Source organism: Salmo salar, chromosome 11, assembly GCF_965601325.2.
Source record: "Salmo salar chromosome 11, fSalSal1, whole genome shotgun sequence".
Classification (NCBI taxonomy): Eukaryota; Metazoa; Chordata; class Actinopteri; order Salmoniformes; family Salmonidae; genus Salmo; species Salmo salar.
The window spans coordinates 88,292,188-88,311,071 of record NC_138301.1 but is presented as its reverse complement, the minus strand read 5'-3'; the positions used below and the strand labels follow the sequence as shown (position 1 = coordinate 88,311,071).

At 44.9% G+C, this 18,884-nt stretch overlaps 1 protein-coding gene across 2 annotated transcripts in view; it reads right to left on the bottom strand.

The window, feature by feature from the left end:
• Positions 1 to 4,840: 4,840 nt before the first annotated feature.
• Positions 4,841 to 18,884, bottom strand: part of LOC106563031 (ceramide transfer protein) — a 37,379-nt gene continuing 23,335 nt past the window's right edge. The window contains exons 5-16 of one of the 2 annotated variants that reach the window (XM_082958128.1): positions 14,240 to 14,343; positions 14,019 to 14,154; positions 13,047 to 13,130; positions 12,587 to 12,837; positions 12,357 to 12,443; positions 12,144 to 12,236; positions 11,272 to 11,367; positions 10,977 to 11,109; positions 10,775 to 10,845; positions 10,516 to 10,644; positions 10,152 to 10,281; positions 4,841 to 7,083 (exon numbers count right to left, since the gene is read on the bottom strand). In XM_082958128.1, the coding sequence (XP_082814254.1) occupies positions 6,956 to 7,083; positions 10,152 to 10,281; positions 10,516 to 10,644; positions 10,775 to 10,845; positions 10,977 to 11,109; positions 11,272 to 11,367; positions 12,144 to 12,236; positions 12,357 to 12,443; positions 12,587 to 12,837; positions 13,047 to 13,130; positions 14,019 to 14,154; positions 14,240 to 14,343 (1,442 nt within the window). In that variant the 3' untranslated portion in view covers positions 4,841 to 6,955. Of the gene's footprint in view, positions 7,084 to 10,151; positions 10,282 to 10,515; positions 10,645 to 10,774; positions 10,846 to 10,976; positions 11,110 to 11,271; positions 11,368 to 12,143; positions 12,237 to 12,356; positions 12,444 to 12,586; positions 12,838 to 13,046; positions 13,131 to 14,018; positions 14,155 to 14,239; positions 14,348 to 18,884 lie in introns of both variants that reach the window. The other variant, XM_014128238.3, reaches the window with a different exon arrangement.

The following is an 18,884-nucleotide window of genomic DNA, read 5'->3' as shown; positions in this document are numbered from 1 at the left end:
CCGGCGTATCCGAGATGCACCCCGCAGCAGCCTGTGACTAAATCTAGCCTTGTCACTAAAACCAATACTATAACCATATACTGACCGTGGTTAAACCCTACCACATACTTGTGAACACCACCTTTTCTTTCCTTGATTCCTTTCCACCTTTCCTTTCCTCACATAGCTTCCTTTCAGCGCTCCCTTTCCTTTCCTAGCTTCCTTTCCTCATTTCCTTTCTACTGGCTGTGGTTAATCCCTACCACATACATGTGAACTCTTTTACTTTACTAGATTCCTCCTTTCCTTGCTCCCTTTCTTTTCCTTCTTTCTAGCTTAATTTCTTAACTTCCTTTCCTTCTTACTTTCCTCTCTACTGGCTGTGGTTAATCTTAGGAAAGGAGGAAAAGAAAGGGCGCAAGGAAAGGAGGAAAAGGAGCAAGTAAAGGGAGTTAGGAAAGGAGATGAAAGAAGATAGGGAAGGAGGCGCGAAAGGGAGGTAAGGAAGGAAAGGAAGGAAAGGAAGCTAGGAAAGGAGGACAAGAAAGGGAGTGAGGAAAGGAGTAAAGGAATCTAGGAAAGGGGCTGCAGCTGGATATTGTTGATTTATCCCTTCAGTGGGTGCAGGTGCCATATTACATCAGTTTGGGGCAGAAAAATCTAGCCTGAGTAGCAGTAGTAGCTTCCCCCACTCATAACAAACATTGTTCCAACAATGTTTCCCTTGACTTTCTTCAGCATAAAATGTTTGTTTAATAAATAGGGTTTCTTCACAGATTGTGTACATTCATTCAGCATCCATTCGAATAGGCTACAAACAAGCATTTCTGAAATAGAGTACAGTAATCTAAACTGTCAACAGAATGCAGTTTATACTGTAACAAACACATTATGGACATTGTATGCACAGCCAAAGACTGAAAGAATGACTAATATTGTAAAATTATATGAAACAGCCTCACCTGGAGGATGCATAACTTATTGCAGCCTGAATAAACAGTAGGCAATAAAAAATAAAGAGAGTTGCACACTATTTATAAGTTCCCAGAAATGTATTGGGTATACCACCAATGTTTCGGCATCACATTTTCTTCTTCAGGGAGGGTGAAAAACTCTAAGCCTAAAGCAGGCAATGTGATGCTGAAACGTGGGTGGTTTACCCAATACATTTCTGGGAGCATAGTGTGTGACTTTTTATTTCTATAGCCTACAGTTTACTTTCAGGTAGTCAGCTCATGCCAGCTAATGCCTTTTACAAGCCTGAAAAACAGACCAATGGTGCTCAAGCCCGGAAACAAAGGAATCTATTCCCATTGGTAGAGACAGGATTAACTTATCTCATAATTGACATAATTTCAATTTCTTTGATTAATAACAAGAATTTTAACCAATGTATATCAAGCACACCTAAATACTTTAAAGTATAGATATATTATCTGACCTACAGTGCCTTCGTAAAGTATTCAGACCCCTTGACTTTTTGCACATTTTGTTAGGTTACAGCCTTATTCTAATATTGATTAAATCGTTTTTTTCTCCCCATCAATCTACACACAATACCCCATAATGACAAAGCAAAAACAGGTTAGACATGTTTGCTAATTTATAAAAAATAAAAAAACAGAAATATCACATTTACATAAGTAATCAGTACTTTGTTGAAGGACCTTTGGCAGCGATTACAGCCTCAAGTCTTGTTAGGTATGATGCTACAAGCTTAGCACACCTGTATTTTGGGAGTTTCTCCCATTCTTCTCTGCAGATCCTCTCAAGCTTTGGGGAGCGTTACTACACAGCTATTTTCAGGTCTCTCCAGAGATGTTCGATCGGGTTCAAATCCGGGCTCTGGCTGGGCCACTCAAGGACATTCAGCGACTTGTCCCGAAGCTACTCCTGCATTGTCTTGGCTGTGTGCTTAGGATCATTGTCCTGATGGAAGGTGAGCGCTCTGGAGCAGGTTTTCATCAAGGATCTCTGCACTTTGCTCTGTTCATCTTTGCCTCGATCCTGACTAGTCTCCTAGTCCCTGCCCCTGAAAAACATCCCCACAGCATGATGGTGCCACCACCATGCTTCACTGTAGGGATGGTGCCAGGTTTCCTCCAGACGTGACGCTTGGCATTCAGGCCAAAGTGTTGAATCTTGGTTTCATCAAACTAGAAAATCTTGTTTCTCATGGTGCCTTTTGGAAAACTCCAAGTCGACTGTCATGTGCCTTTTACTGATGAGTGGCTTCCTTCTGACCACTCTATCATAAAGGCCTAATTGTTGGAGTCCTGCAGAGATAGTTGTCCTTCTGGAAGGTTCTCCCATCTCCACAGAAGAACTCTAGAGCTCTGTCAGAGTGACCATCAGGTTCTTGGTTACCTCCCTGACAGTTTGGCCGGGCGGCCAGCTCTAGGAAGAGTCTTGGTGGTTCCAAACTTCTTCCATTTAAGAATGATGGAGGTCACTGTGTTCTTGGGGACCTTCAATGCTGCAGAAATCTTTTGGTACCCTTCTCCAGATCTCGACACAATCCTGTCTCGGAGCTCTACGGACAATTCCTTTAGTCATGGCTTGGTTTTTGCTCTGACATGCACTGTCAACTGTGGGCTCTTATATAGACAGGTGTGTGCCTTTCCAAATCATGTCCAATCAATTGAATTTACCAAAGGTGGACTCCAATTAAGTTGTAGAAACAGCTCAAGGATGATCAATGGAAACAGGATGCACCTGAGCTCAATTTTGAGTCTCATAGCAAAGGGTCTGCATACTTATGTAAATAAAGGGTTTCTGTTATTTTTTTTTTATACATTTGCAAACATTTCTAAAAACCTGTTTTTGCTTCGTCATTATAGTGTATTATGTGTAGATTGATGAGGAAAACAATTCATTTTAGAATGATGTGGAAAAACTCAAGGGGTCTGAATACTTTCCGAATGCACTGTACATGGGCAAAGAATCACAGGACAGTCATCTTTCCATGGAAATGTACTTCCTAAATAGGCCTATGATTAGGCTATAGTTTACTACATTGCCTAGAAATACGCCTAAATATTGATCACCCATATTTCTCAGTCTGAAAATCTTCCCACTCCTAAAAGGTAGGTTATAAAAATAGCTCAAGAGAAAGTGCAAGTCTCTCCAACTCTGCTCTCTTCAAACTACATCTAGCATATTGGCTGATATTGCCCAGTAATACAATGTAAGGGCCATGTGAGAATCTATTTTTGCACATTTGATATTGCTTATTAAAGGGCACAAAATTGCTGGGACCGTGGCTGGCAAGTGAGCTGTGTCAAATACGCCTAAAATATCATTGCTGGACAACCGTTGGGACCAGTTCTTGCAGAAGCTAGCTGGTGCGGGCAGGATGAAGAAATCTTCCCGCAGACTTTTACTGTGCACCATGACAGTGAAGCCTGTAATGTTAGAGCTGTTTATTTACATTTATAATTATATATATTTACAATTTATTACTGTGTCACTGTGAAAAGTAGGGAATTGGCTAGGGAAACTGACAGATCAGTAACGTTACATTGGCATACTGAGTAATACAACTCACATTGCACTGAAAAAACATCAGAATATCAAATCTTCAATCGTTTGGCTGATGGTTTCATCATTTGATTCAGGTCTAGTTTGATTAAGGCAAAAATAATAACAAATGTAATCCAACTTTTGGCCAGCTCTTTCTCTAACAGTACATCAACTGGCGAAAGCTTGCCAAGTTTTTTTACTTCTGAAACGTGACAAAAAAGAAGCTACAAAACGTCCATACAAACAACGGCTGTTAGACAACAATAATCACCATCGGACAGATAACTAGAGGCTAGAGCTGCCCTGGCTGTGGTAGCTACTCACTAGCGTAGCTTATTCATTCACCTCAGTCGAGAGGGGATGAAACATTAGCTAAAGTTACGTCAGTTACAATATTAGCTCAGCACTGCAAACACTAGTTTAGTTTTTTTCTTTTGTTAAGTTAAACAGCCGTTACCTTGCCAGCTACATCAGTTAACTACAGAGTAGCCCGTTTCTGTTCTTTTTACATCTCGTGAAAGAGTGCAACGCATACACTGAATGCTCAACTCTCCCGTGCTGGTCCAGCCAGCGTTCCAGAAGCTTTGCCTTCAGGTGTCTGCGTGGTCCTAAATCCAGTCGGATAAACACTCTGAACAGCCTACCCGACCGCTCGGTGGCGTCTGCATGGTCCTAAAGCACACCATTGCCTTGTTTTGGATCACATTCCAATGATAGAACTGGGGGGGACAAAAATGCAATTTCAGAATGTGTGTGTGTGTGTGTGGGGGGGGGGGGGGGGGGGCGGCGCATGTCCCCAGTGAGGTGCCACCCTGGCGGTAAAAACCATGAGCTCACACACACGTCACCTGATGTGTGTTTACCACCACCATTTATCTGCAACTAGTGGTCTGTAGTGTAATTGCCTGAATATTACCAGACTATAAGATACACCCAAATTGGCTCCAACAATAGACATTTACTTTATTTATTGGACAATGACAAGGTTTCATGATTGCAATTAATTTTTTTACAAAGTAAAGTAGCTCGCTAGTGGCCTATCGATTGTTGGGACACTTGGCCTTACGGCTTATGTCGGAATCCATGTCACTGTCAACTGGTTTTCTACTCAAATGTATTTTGTCACAAAAACAAACACTAATGCAATATGTTTCCAATCAAAACCTTAACTGATTGGCTTTCTGTATAATTAGTGAAATCCTGAGTTTTTAGAACCTGAGAGAAGAGGGAAAACAATGATTCAAAGCACACCAAACTGGAGAAATGTCAAACATTTCTTTCTAAACAGGACTAAATAAGTGCCACAATTTCACAGTACAGTTTAGTCAATCCCAACAGCTTTAGCGTGAACACTTTTATTTACACAATTTTCCAAACATTTTACATTCAGTGCAAATGTAACTTCATTCGTAGGAGAGGGACAACTTATTGGGACAGTTTGCGAGACCCACATTATGCTGATTCCAGGACTAAATTGTATGTAGAACATGCTTTTAGTCCAGAAGTAGGCTCAATCTGGGAGTCTGGGAAACCAGCCTTTAAAATGTCTTTCTAACCAGGTATTTCTCCACGTGGCTTTATACATTAGTCTAGAAATAATTTATTGGACTTCTTCACAAAGGGGTGAACATAAAGGTAAAATCACTTGACCAAATCAAGGATCAGTTGGAATGAAAGCCAGCATACAGGCCACACCATCATCCTCTAAGAATTTGAACCAATCTCTCAATTGGGCAGAAAAGTTGATTGGCATATAGCTCCTCCAATGACCTGGCCTTTCGGTGAACATCAGTTTCTGCTGACTGCAATATCACAATGTTTGAATTAAAAAGGTATGAAATTAATTTAGATATCGTATTAACCCCTTAGTTTCATATAAATAGGTAGTCTGAAATTAAAGACAAGTCTTCACTGTGTGGAGACCATCATTGTTTTCACTGAAGTACCCAGCAGGCGACAAAGCCTCAGTCTGCTGTAAAATGTAGAAACTGTCTAAACGGAGGGCCGAGTGTCTGGGGGTTTTCGCTCCTCCCTTGATTGATTAATTAATTAAGGTCACTAATTAGTAAAGAACTCTCCTCACCTGGTCCTCTAGGTCTTAATTGAAAGGAAAAACCAAAAACCTGCAGACACTAGGCCCTCCATGGAATGAGTTTGCCACCCATGCCTTGCTTAAAAAAGGACCTCCTTACTTCCTCCCTTCCTACTAATAACAGCCCTGACATCATTCTGATTGGATAAGGGTCAAGTTTCAGGTTTCCACTCAGTCATATCAGGGATGGCAGGAGGGAAAGGGACGATAGTCAGGTATTGGAACTAGGCCCCTGGCACGTCTCTAGTGATTTAATATGGGTGTACTGTCTATCAGCACCCTCTCCCCCTACCCAAAACGTATTGTATCATCTCCCCCAGTCTAAGGCATAGAGTCAATTCAGTCACAAAAAGCATTTGCAAACATTTTTACAGCTGGCTGTGAAGCAGAAATGGTTGTTGACATTATATACAATCATAATCCAGATATCTAAAATCGAAAGTGTTATAGTGTAACATTGAAACCCAAGTACAACCCCAAAATAAAGAAATGTTAAGATAATACATTTTCAATATTTGAAAATAAAATAACTTTTAGCCTCGTCCCTCCATCAGTACCAGCAAAGTAGTGTTTTCACCAGAGAGACAGAACAAAAAGTCTTATGTCATAGGGGTCATAGTTCAATGACAGCCTTCTGGAATTTTGTCGTTTTTTGTTTCTTACAAACAAGACGATCATTCTGGAAAAAAGGCGATCCGATTTTGTTGTACTAAGACAATTAGCAGCGTGAGAATAAGCTGTAACCACTGATTATTATAAAAAGCTAAATCAACACAAAATAGGAACAAACTCCATCTCTTAAAAAAGGACTACAAAAAGCAGGACTAAAATAGAGTAATGTTTTGTCTTCCAGTCTTGAAAACGGCTTTCTTATAAATTTCTTATGACATATACATACATTTATATATTATATTAATATATCTCTGCCAGAAAAGGGAACGCAATTGACATTTTCTTACAGGTCTTTCTGCATTAGCTAATGAAACTAGCATGGGAGCTAGCATAAGAACTAGCATGAGAATTAGCAAAGGACCTAGCATAAGACCTGGCGTAGGAAACTAGCATGAGAGCTAGTATAGGAAACTAGCATGAGAGCTAGTATAGGAAACTAGCATGAGGAGCGAGCTAGTATAAAGAACTAGCATGAGGTATAGAATGGGAAACTAGCATTGAAGTTAACATGAGGCCTTATATTGAAGCTAGCTGAAGACCGAGCAAGAGAGCTCGCATGGAAGCTAGTCTGAAAAGGCCTAGCTGTACCCTAGCACTTAGCATGAGGGCTAGCTAGAGTTGGGTTGCAATGGTACACAATGTTCGGAACAGTCTGTTGTGTGGACAGGGGTGCTGTGAGTCCTGTGAGACTCAGAAGAGGATAGGTTTCCCGGCTGTCTTCTCCTGGACATAGCTGGTGAAGCGTTTGAGGAACTTGGGGTACTCCCTCTTGGCCACAGCCCTCAGAACTGATGCAGGAGCCCAGCCTCCCGGGTTCACTGTGACAGACAGGAAGAGGAAATGCACGTTACACAGGATATCACAGAGAACAGTTGAATTCACAACACCTTCATATTTAATTAGGGCTGTCAAACGATAAAGAATCAAGTTAATCACATGGTTTTCTGTGGTTAACTACTTGCCTCAGTACAAATATCTCCTATAGTCACCCCTGGTGGAGTGGGTGCGTACACCGCTAGGTAACCCTTGCTGCTATATGCTAGAGAGATAGCCTCCACAATCCAGTGGGAGAGATGCTGCTTAGGGAGTGCCATGCTGCGAGTTGGATTAGTAAAACAGGTCACATAACCGGATATTCTGGGTCCGTTCAATCTACGTGCGTAAAGCTCACAAAGGACACAGGCCATGTAACCTCTGCTGTTCTTGAGAAGCAAACGGTGGAGGTGAAAAAATTATAGCTCAAAAGCTAAGGACCTGTAGGACATATCCATGACTTGCCAAACCTGCCCATTTGGATGCAACATCCCCTTAGTCGCCCCGGGCGAACTGAGTACCTGATAACGCGGAGGTCTCCAAAACGTTCAGTTGAGGCCAAAGCCATGAGCAGAGAGGTTTTGCAGGAGAGGTGAGCAGAGAGGTTTTGCAGAGATCCAGATTCCAGAGGCTCACACAGTGCATCCAAAACCAGCGCCAAGTCCCATGTAGGTTGAGATCGGGTTGAGACGACGTACACCTTTCAGGAACTGCACAACCAGGACTGAGATAGCAGCCATGTACACTTAACGTGGAGAATGCCCGTCCCTGCTCGAAAAGCTCCTGTAGGAACATAAGGATGAACCTCAGAGAACACCGAAATGGAAGTCCTTTATCTTGACACCAGAGCTCAAAATGCTTGCCACTTATACGTATACAGCCCTCTCGTGGAGGCCGCCCTTGCAGACTGAATGGTAGCAATAACATTCGGAGGTAAACCTCTAGCTATCAGATTGGCACTCAGGGGCCAGGCCCGTAGGAACCAAATCTCCGGCCTCGCTTGCCAAACCTGCTTGTGCTCCTGGGACAACAGGTCCCTGCACAACGGTCTTCACCTAAAAGGCGAATGATCTCAGCGAACCAAGGCTGCCTGGGTTACGGGGAGCCACAAGTGAGTCTAGCTCGAGACCCAGAAACAGAATGTGCTGTGATGGCGTCAGACAGCTCTTTTTCTGGTTTCTTATGAAGCGTAGAGACTGAATACGGGACAGTAGCATGGATGTGTATAACACCGTTTGCCCCCTCGATTCTGCCACCACCAACCAATCAGCTGTAATAGCCGGCGGCTCGTGAGCTTTCTGAGTTTGTAGACTGAGGTGCTCGCTGAGGGCACGTAGGTCTAGAATGGGACGCAAAGTCCCTTCCCTTTTCGGAACCAGGAAATACCGTCTGTACCAGCCATCCTGGATCTTCGAGAAACCATTTGGATTGCCTGCTTCTGGAGACGGGAGGACCTTTCCTACCTCAAAACGGGTGCCGAGGCCTCAGGAACAGCCGACGTGGTGAAGCTGCAGAAGCGTGGGGGATCCACAACAAATTGTAGCCTGTACCATGACGTCACTGTTCGGACGATCCAGGGCGACAGTGCGCATGCTTGCCATTGGTCGGAGCAGACAGCGAGCCTCCCGTGAAGTGCCATCGGAAAGGGTGTGACACCACCTTGTGGACTAGGAGAGATTGCTTATTCTTCCATTTTCACCACTCTTGTGAAAAGTGTGTCTGAACGTGGAGAAGGAACACTTTTCATCAAACTCACATGCGAGAGAGAACACTTTTGTCACATGACCGCTATGGAACTTGAGGTTGAAAAGAATTTTATGTACCAAGGTTTCCCTAAAGCTCGGCCCACTCTGGGTACAAGGGCTCCGGAGATCAGTGACGTACCCCGATTACCGCCTAAACCGGTAAGATGCGTTCCGGTAAAAAATGTAAAATAGACCCAGTGAAAAAAAACATCAGAGGTTACACTACTGACCAGTCAAAGGTACTGGCGACAAAGCGCCTTGTAACCTAGCTTGGAATGGTAACCTTTAGGGGTGATTCATAATCAAATCTAATTCCCAGGAATGAAAAGCGCTAAACTGGAGAAAGACCGCTCATTTCAGGGTTCATATGAACCACCTAGACCGTGTGGGACAATAGCATCGTTGTGTCCAACCCTGCTTGTTCCCTCAACTCCGCTACCAACCACCAATCGCCTACAGGGCCCATAACCTGCATCCCTGGACACCTCATACGGACTAGTGAGCTAAAGGCAGGAATCCACAATAAATCCCAGTGATGAACCACCCATGGAGTAGGATGCCTCCTTGTGGACACAGAGCAAATTGCCCAATTTATTACTTCCACGCTGGGGAGATTGATGAACCCTGTGAACATCATGGAATGCAGGGTGCCAGAGGGTAATTAAACATGGACAAACTTCCAAAACACGTTGTGCTTCCGTGAGACTGTGTAGCCTGCATGAAGCCCGGCTGACTCAGTGCCCCGTTTGCTGTAATAAAAAGTGGGGGGGGGGCACGGTCATCGCAGCTGTGTTTTTGTGTAGCGGTGCAGCTGCTCAGGGGGGCTACGCGCAAAAGCCTGCTCTATGTAATCCCTCCAACTCCAGGAACTTAAAATAGGAATAGGGTTGCCATAGCGCTGGGGGAATGTTAATAAGCTTCATTCACCGGAAGTTATGCATGCTAGCGGACGTTAGCCAGGAGGCTCTTTGGTCTAAGCTAGCTAGCCTCTGACCGCAGCGCGGCCCATTTAGAATAACCAAGAGACTTAACGCTACATATACTAAACAAGAGAGCTACCCCAAGCAACGCCACCGCGGGGAGGCAGGAATAGCTAGTAGTAGCTAGCTTGCCTCGGCGCTTGTTGGCTTGCCTAACATTCACTAACCCTATAACATTAACCCGGACCCTAACCTTATTATTCCGGAAAAGGAAGTCACTCAAATCCTAATTGAAGAATACGTAGTTACTGGCAATGTACTACATGGCTATTGTAATACTGCTTATTTTGTCCGTTCCAGCATGGCCATCTCTAGTGCCTATTAGAGCGGTTAAAGAGGTGAGCTCACCATTTGCGACATAGGTGATTTTACAGGTAAGGTTGTCTCTGCTGATCTCTCTGTCGCCCTCTGGTGGGCTAACCAGGGTCTGGCATATCATGGCAATGTTGATTTTGGCACGAACACACCTGTTGGTGGGCTGCAGGGCGACAATGACATGGAGGAAGATCAATTACAAGCATAGGAGATTCTTACCAAGTTTAATATTTTAATTAAGCATCATTTTGTTGTCATTATTTGGGTTGTCCCATTGAGACAAAAATATTTATTGCCAGAGAGACCTGGCCAAAGACAGACATGAATAAGAGTTTAATTAATCAATACAACATCCAAAAATCTTTGAGCTCATAAGTGGTAGGATGGGTCAAATGACCTGGGCGTTGTCGTGGTCCACAGAGAAGTTGCAGACCAGCCAGGTGTCTGGGTCGTTCTCATTGTTAGCCAGGATCTTCCTCATAGCAGACAAGTACAGCACGTCTCTCTGGGATGCTGGCCACACCCTCTGCAATACAGTTCACATGTATGCTTTACATCACAAGTCTTCAGGTTTTGGCTTTGTCTCCTTCCTTTAAAAACCCAATCGTTTCTCAGAGCCCATAGATTGTGTGTGTGTTTTATACGTTCCCTCTTACTTTGTGTGTCTGATAGACGATTACAGCATTGTCCGATAACATCTCCACAACGTTGAAGTTCTCAATGGTGGCTGAATGAATGAAAAGAGAGACGAACAGAGAAACAAATTAGAACATGTCCACTAAAAATAAGGAACATAGCAAGAAATGACAGAATTTAAAATACTGCTCCACTATATTACATTGTTCAGATGAGACTTACTCTCCCAGTCGTTGCGTACGTTCGTGTCCCAGAAGTAGTGACACAACTCATGTCCCGTGACTCCCTTCACAGAGTGGGTGGCCTTCAGGGGGTCCAGGACAATACCATTCTCCTCTACCTCCCTCCTGTACACCTACACAAAACAGAGAGGGGTACCGTGGTTACTACTTTACTTCAACTATGGGATTGAAGACAGAATGGCTTAGTTGAAGTGCTGGCAACACAAAGGTTCTTTCATTCACATAAGGCACATGCATAAATCAAATCACTGCTCTCTCTCTCTCCTCCCTCCTACCTTCATCTCCCCCTCCTCAACCACCAGCTGCCAGTTGGCGTCCCCGCCCATATCCTGCAGCGAGTAGGTCATGTGATTCTGCACCATCTCCTCCACCTATTAAAAGCAACCAGGAAGAGGAACAGGAGGGACAGATGGGGTTAAATGTCAGATGGAAATAACAGCTCACTGACAAACACAAACGTGTTAAAGAAAAGACAAACCACCAATTGTACTGTGGTGAGGTAACAGCTATGACATGCAAACTGCAAAGGCCAGTCAATCTCTGTACTAACAGAAAGACAAAAGCATGCTAGCTAAATATAGTGTAGTGACTCAGGGTGGCAACCAATAATATCATGCAGGGGTGGGCAATTCCAGTCCTCGAGGGCCTGATTGGTGTCACACTTTTGCCCCAGCTAACACACCTGACTCCAATAATCATCTAATCACAATCTTCAGTTTAGAATGCAATTTGATTAATCAGCTGTGTTTGCTAGGGATGGAGAAAAAGTGACATACCAATCAGGCCCTCGAGGACTGGAGTTGCCCACCCAGGTAAGAAAGCAGCTAGACAGATGCGATGGGGGGGCGGGGGGCAGTAAGTCAGCCAGTAGTGGAGGGGGCGCTATTGCTCTGCCACGAAGTGCAAGGGGGGGGGGGGGGGGGGGGGGGGCAGTGAGTATCAGAGGACAGTGACTATGGGGCTACAGGGAGGATGAGAAGAAAGAGGGATGAGGAAGGAAAACAAGAGGACACACAACCAAAAAAAAAAAAAAAGAGTGAGATAAGGAAGGAGAAAAAGATGAGAGGGGGGAAAGGAAGAGAGAGAGAGCATAGCGTGATGGTGACTGTTCAAGTAACGTGTTCATGGACTAAATGAGGTGAATTACCTTGTCAGCGAATCTGTGTGATCCTATGGTGGAGTAGACATCTCCCGGGGGAACTGGACTGGATCTCTGTATCCTCGACTTCTCGGTGTGAGACTAGAGACACACGGCCAGGATGAAACACTCAATGTAATACGAAGATTGATCATTATTATCATAGAATTGGATTTCATCTCTATCAATAGAAGCGGAGGAATTTTGCCCTGGCTCCTGTACCTGTTCCTCCATCTTGTCTTGCCTGTCAAGAGCTGCTTCAACGGCATCGAAAAACTCATCCTCATTGATCAGGCTGTTAGGCCCCTCCTGGAGGAAGAGGAGAGGGAGGAGGAAAAGAAGGATAAGAAAAGGGAAGAGCAACACGGCGCTCATTACCTAGTGAGAACGGGAATGACAGGTGTCTTTTTCCACCTGGCTCAAAACCATCAGAACCGACCCAGTCGTCTCACCTCGTAATCAGGCCCTCCAAAGTGAGACTTCTTCTTGAGCTCAGAGAGAGCGGAATGGTAGCCCTCCTCTATCCTCCTCCTCTTCTCCGTCTCCTTGTCCAGTCTCTTCTGCCAGCTGTCCTCTCTCTTCACCATCAGGTCGATGCAGTGGGACAGGGTGGACAGGATCCCAGCTGTGGTGGCCTTAAACGTGATCGCCTCGCCCTTAAAGTCTATTCCATTGATGCCCTTAGGGCTCAGAGATCGGAACACTGCACAGAGGAATGTGTGTGTAAAAACACGTTTTAACATAGCTAGGTGTTTTGAAACATTTATTTCATGCTTACTACGTACATACACACATGGACTAGAAATTGTTTTTCATTTTCAACAATGGTTTTCAAAAGCACAAATAGCCTCAAAAAGGTTGAACCTGGCAAGCCATGTAACCTTTCCATAGAAGTGATTCTACTGTACTCACGCTTCTCCTTGCTACCGTTGTTGTTGTGGATGAACTCTCCGTCTGACCGAGTGTTGGGGAAATCATCCTCATCATCCTCAACAACTAGAGAGAGAAGGAGGGAGAGAAAAAGAGGGAACGAGAGCGCGAGAGGGAGAGAGAGAGATCGGCAATCGTCAAACAGTAGTACACCAGTCCCGACAAAGCCCCTGCAAAGAGTCATCAATAGAGCCCGAGTAGTGCCAAGAGTCGCCTATGCAGCCACCCAGCACGGCACGCTAACAGAACTCTACTGTCCTCAGAACAACAACAATGGCCTGGCCTCTTAGGAGTAAGGGATGGACGGACTGAGGGAGGGGGCATGAGAGGAGGGAACGAGGAAGGGATTTGATGGGTAACAAAGGAACGGTTTGATTGTTCGTGGTCATCCAGAGCCGTCGTTCGGCACGGTGACAAAGCGCAAACTCCACCATGAGCAAATGTTCTGGCTGCAGACAGAGAGAGGGGGAGAGAGGTTGAGAGGGGGAGAAAGAAAGGGGGAGAGAGAGAGAGGGTGAGAGAGAGGGGGAGTGGAGGAAGAGAATGAGAGGGAGGGTGAGAGAAAGAGAGAGTGAGGAAGGGAGAGAGAGGGAAAGTGAAATGACTGCATCTCAATGAGGGGGCTGACGGAAAACATTCCGTTGAAGATTCTGCAAATGTTTCCCCAAAGCACATGCTTAGCATTTCTGCTGGGAACACCAAATAACGTTTAGAGGCATTTTGTGGCACTTTGCCATTGTTTTTTGAGGTAGCTGTTGAGGTGTTTTCTGTTCATTTGCAAGTCAAGCAATATGTAGGAAGGAACGTGTTGGTTTTGCTGTCACAGAGTGCATGTGGAAGCATCTTCCTCCACGGTTACACAAAGGATCGTAGACCTGTGGCTGTCCAGCACTTAAGGTTTTATTGTCTGACATAAGCATCTGATTGATTGACTGATTAATTAAATCGTCTTACCTTTGTCTCTCTGCAGCTCGTCCTTGGAGACAGCATCGGAGCAGCCGTCAAAGTATTTCTGCAGCGTGTCCACCTGTCTGCACAGGATGTCTCTGAACGTCTCCATCTCTGCCAGCTTCTCTCTCAGGCTGTGACCCTTTCGGATCCAAACAGAGGAACGGCAAGGTCAGCAAACACTCTGCGTGTGTGTGTGTGTGTTTGTGTGTTAGGTCAAGTCTCACCTTGAAGGAGGATGTGGAAGTGGCAGAGTAGCCGCTGGTAGCAGACGTGAGAGATAGCATGGAGCCATGTCTCCTCAGACTGGGTTCTGACCCATACCCAGACTCTGCCTAGACACAGGGAGGGAGAGAGAGAGAGACGTTAACGATGTGGATATATACTTATCTGTTATCAACTTAACACATTAGCCAAACATGAAGTGTCCTAAGCGTTTCGTCAGCAGCAGCATGGGGAGGTGACATACAAGTCACCGTATCACGCCACTATATCTACCACCACATGTAACACACCTAAACTCACCCATCACCCAGTCAGACAGACCCATGGTGTATTCAGTCAAACACTTCCGACAGTAAACATCCTGATCCCCCAAGCACCTTCCCCGCTACTTGTCACACTGGGACAGAGTTAAACACTCTCCGTCCCCATTTCTGTTCTCCGTTTGTCCCATCCCTCCCTCTATCCTTTCCTCCCAATCAATCACTTCCTGTGTTTCTGACAAGTCATGAATCAAATGTAACTTCCTCTGTGATTAGGTAACGACACATTTTCCCATGACTATTTCTTCTGTGTGCATGTTATTCACGTGTCTTTTCATATGTCCACGGTTCTACGGGTGTGGTAAACAAGGTTTAGCTAATACATCTTGTTTAAGAAAATGTGTTATAACGCCGCTATACTTCACTTGAAAACAACGTCTTAAGTTAAATGAGGAACACATCCAGTCTTCCCTGTGGCTCAGTTGGTAGAGCATGGTGTTTGCAATGCCAGCATGGTGTGTGCAACGCCAGGGTTGCGGGTTCGATTCCCACGGGGGGCCAGTCCAATTTTTTTTATTTTTTTTTTAAATGCATGAAATGAAATGTATGCATTCACTACTGTAAGTCACTCTGGATAAGAGCGTCTGCTAAATGACTAAAAATGTAAATGTAAAAAATGTAAAATCTTCTACCACCCCTGTGTTTCAGAAGTGTGTGCGCAACAACATCACCCTGACCACACAGAGACTTCTCTCTATGACCCTGACACAGCAACACAGTGGGACCATGGCAACAGTGACCACGGCGACCATGGAACACTGTCACAGAATGGAGTATTGGGTGACATCCTCTAACAGAGGATAGAAGCTCTCTGGTCTCTACAGCTCTGACTTCTTACCTAACCCCGATACTTAAAATAGAGAGAGCGAGCAAGGTGGGAAAAGAGGGAAGATCTGTCTGGAGAGGACATAGTGATTCACCCTGTGTGAATTAGCACTCAGAAAAGAGTACAGACACTGTGTGGGGCCATAACACAGGGTTAAGGGTTCAAGTGGAACCGAGCCCTGTAGCCTAGTTAAGTATTTCCAACGAAGATGAAGACGGCATGTGCTTCCATTCTTCACCACCAGGTGGGAGACTGTTCCCATGGGTGCTGCCTAGCCCTGCATCACCCACCCAGAGCTTACTGTCGGTCAATGACCAGGAGTAACCATTTTCCTGCCTCCACCAGAGCTTTCAATACTACTGTCGCCCTCTCAGCTGTACCCATTTCAACAATGACCGTTCAATACAGCCGCCATCTGCCAAATCGCAGAGCTGCTATTGAATATAATGCAGTTTCTTATCTGGTTGGTTGATAAAGACAATCGCCCACAGGATCAAAGAAGCCAAAGAAGCGGTGTGTTTGATATCAGTCTATACAAACACATTCAACAGAAATTGTATTTTCATTTTTTTAAACTAGACAAGTCAGTTCTTATTTTACAATGACCGCCTACCCCGGCCAAACCCTCCCCTAACCCGGATGACGCTGGGCCAATTGTGCGCCGCCCTATGGGACTCCCGGTTGTGATACAGCCCGGGATCGAACCCGGGTCTGTAGCGTTACAGTGCCTTAGACTGCTGTGCCACTCAAGAACCAAGAAAGATGGGGAAGAGAGAGACGGAGAGAGAGGAGAGAGAGGGAGAAGAGGACAGAGAGGGAGAAAGAGTAAATATGCAATGCCCCGAGTCTGAATATAACTTAAACACACACATTGCTACAGTACTAAAACGTCTGTGTCGATGTGTGTGTGTGAGAGAGAGAGAGATGTGGACTGATTATTTAAAACTAGCTGTCTCTCAAGGAATACTAACAGATAAGAATATTTTACAGGACAGACGTGGAACTTTCCATACAATCACACCCAGACCATGTTGACTCATGAAGCAAAGAGCAATACATAATATTATTTACTATATACATTTTTAAATTGTTTAAATTTTACATTTTAGCCCTCACCAGATTGTTTTTCCTCTAGCGAGAGTTGACACTTTGCTGTGAGTCTGAAGAGTGATCAGAGGGAGACAGATTGCGAGGGAGAGAGAGGGGGACAGAAGGGCCTCCTCACAGGCCGAGAGTTTCTGACTGGTGACTCACTGTGGGGAGAAGGTGTGGTGTAGTGTGTGTGTGTGTGTGACTCATTCCTTCCTGCTCTGGCTGAGTCAGAGGGTCACCCTGGGGCTGGGAGGAACAAGAGGAAGGGGGAGAGTGTGACAGAGGGGTTTCCCAAAACCCACTGCCAGGAATGACTAGCATGTGTCAGGAGGAGAGGAGAGAGCGAGGAAAGGAGGGAGGGAGAGGAGAAAGCCTTCCGCATGCGTCGGTTCAGCTGGCGCCCATCCTAGGCGAACCCAACGAGTGTGCTCGCATACTCCCTGAAAAGACCTTCGCTTGAAAAAACGAGAAAAAAAGCTGCAAAAGTTTCGTTTTTCCCATCTTGAGATGTTGTAGGCAGTATACACTTCCTCAAAATAGTCTGAATTCATCTAAGATAACCCAAGAAATTTGTCATACATTTTTACGCAATTTTACATGAAGATGTTTGGTGCAGTATTTCTCAAGGGGAAAAATGTGCATGAAAACATTCGTCTCTAATTGAATGACAAACACTTATTGAAGAATCCCTACGGTTGACCAATCACCGACGAAGGGGGCATAGACTTCAGCATGCCTCGAGACAAAATGTGTGCACGAACAGCTGAAAAAAAACCTTAAAGGGATACTTCGGGATTTTGAGAATGATGCCCTTTTTTCCTTCTTCCCCAGAGTCAGACGAACTCGGCGGATACCATTTGTATGTCTCTGCGTGCAGCTGGAAGGAAGTCGCTAGCCGGCACTAGTGCAACGGCTAACTAGCATTAGCGCGCTAGCAGATACCCATTGACTTCCAGTCATTGTGCGGGCTTTGGCTGGCGAAATTTCCTTCATACTGGACTCATTGTCAAAATCCCCAAGTATCCATTTAAGGGTGGCTACTCTGCCTTCAAGAACAAATTCAGCATTATGTTCTGAAGCATTAGTGTCCGACACCACATACAAACACAATGTTCACTATTTAAATATGTTCATTACATGGTCATAGGACAAGGTCTACCATTTGTTCTGCTGTGTTCCGGGCTCTCACAAACACCCTTTCCTTCAAACTATCTGCGACCTCACAACTAGGCTTGGGCAGTATGCCGTATATCAGGGTATTTAGCCACGGGATGGTTTTTCAAAACCGTCCAAACTATTTGATGTTTTTCAATAAAATGTGAATATATGTAGCAATTTTTTTAAACACCTGCAGTCAACTTGCGCAATACGTTAAGAGATAAAAACATATTGCTTTCTTCATTTCACTGGTCACATTATGAAGCGTGCCGTAGTTCCCCAGAACAGTTGAGCCAGTCACGTGTTTGTTTGTAAATAGCACAACGGGAGACTGCGGGAGCTGGTGAGTCCGTAGTGTTCTATCTATCAGCGAGTCTCTGCTGAGCGGCGCACATGAGGTGATGAAGTTACGCTTGTATGCAATTCACTAGTAAAATCTTTGCCATCAGATATCTTAGATTGGTTTTTTGCCAAAGAGCTCTGGATGAGTTGTCTGTACAGTTGCCATTTTTCCCTGTGCTTCCTACTAGCGTTTTTTCCCCTCCTTCGTTCTTCTCCCCTCTGCTTCATGTACACATGCTGCTCGTCCTTCAGAAAAGCATCACAACTTTGTTCACTAGCACAATTTCTCTCGTTCACTTCGGCTTGTGGTAGCTACTAGCTAAGCTTGTATAACTTTGAGCTGAATTTGCCTGTCTTTGGAATTAGTTTGTTTGTTTTCACTTGTTAGCATTTAGCTAACAGTGTATGTGATTTCACTATTAGTTTGTGCTCATTTTGTTAGCATTCTGGTAATCGAGGCCCAATGGGCTTTTATTGCATTTTTAGCGCCCCCTTGTTTGCTATGCCAGTAATACCGTAAATCCCACCAAAGCCTTCTCACAACCCATTACCATTGCGTAAGCATATCCCTTCCCTAGAAGATAGCCTCAGACTGTCAGTAAGGAATCCCTTCTGTCTATTATTGTCCTCCCACTCATACACTCTTCCTCCTCCACATCTTGCCTCTCCCCCACCCTTCCTCTCTATCCTACACTCTATGCTAATCCATCCACAACTCCCTCTTTCACCCTCCCTCTCTTCCTCCTCCCTCCCTCCCTCCCTCCCTCTCCCCCCTCTCTGATGAGTAACAGGACCTAATTCCAGAAGGATCAGAGCGTCTTTGGAAACAATTATAAACTGGATCAGTGATGCAGAGCCCTGTACAAGCTATTACTGCGTATGTGCATGTGTCAGTGAGAACCCCTCCCT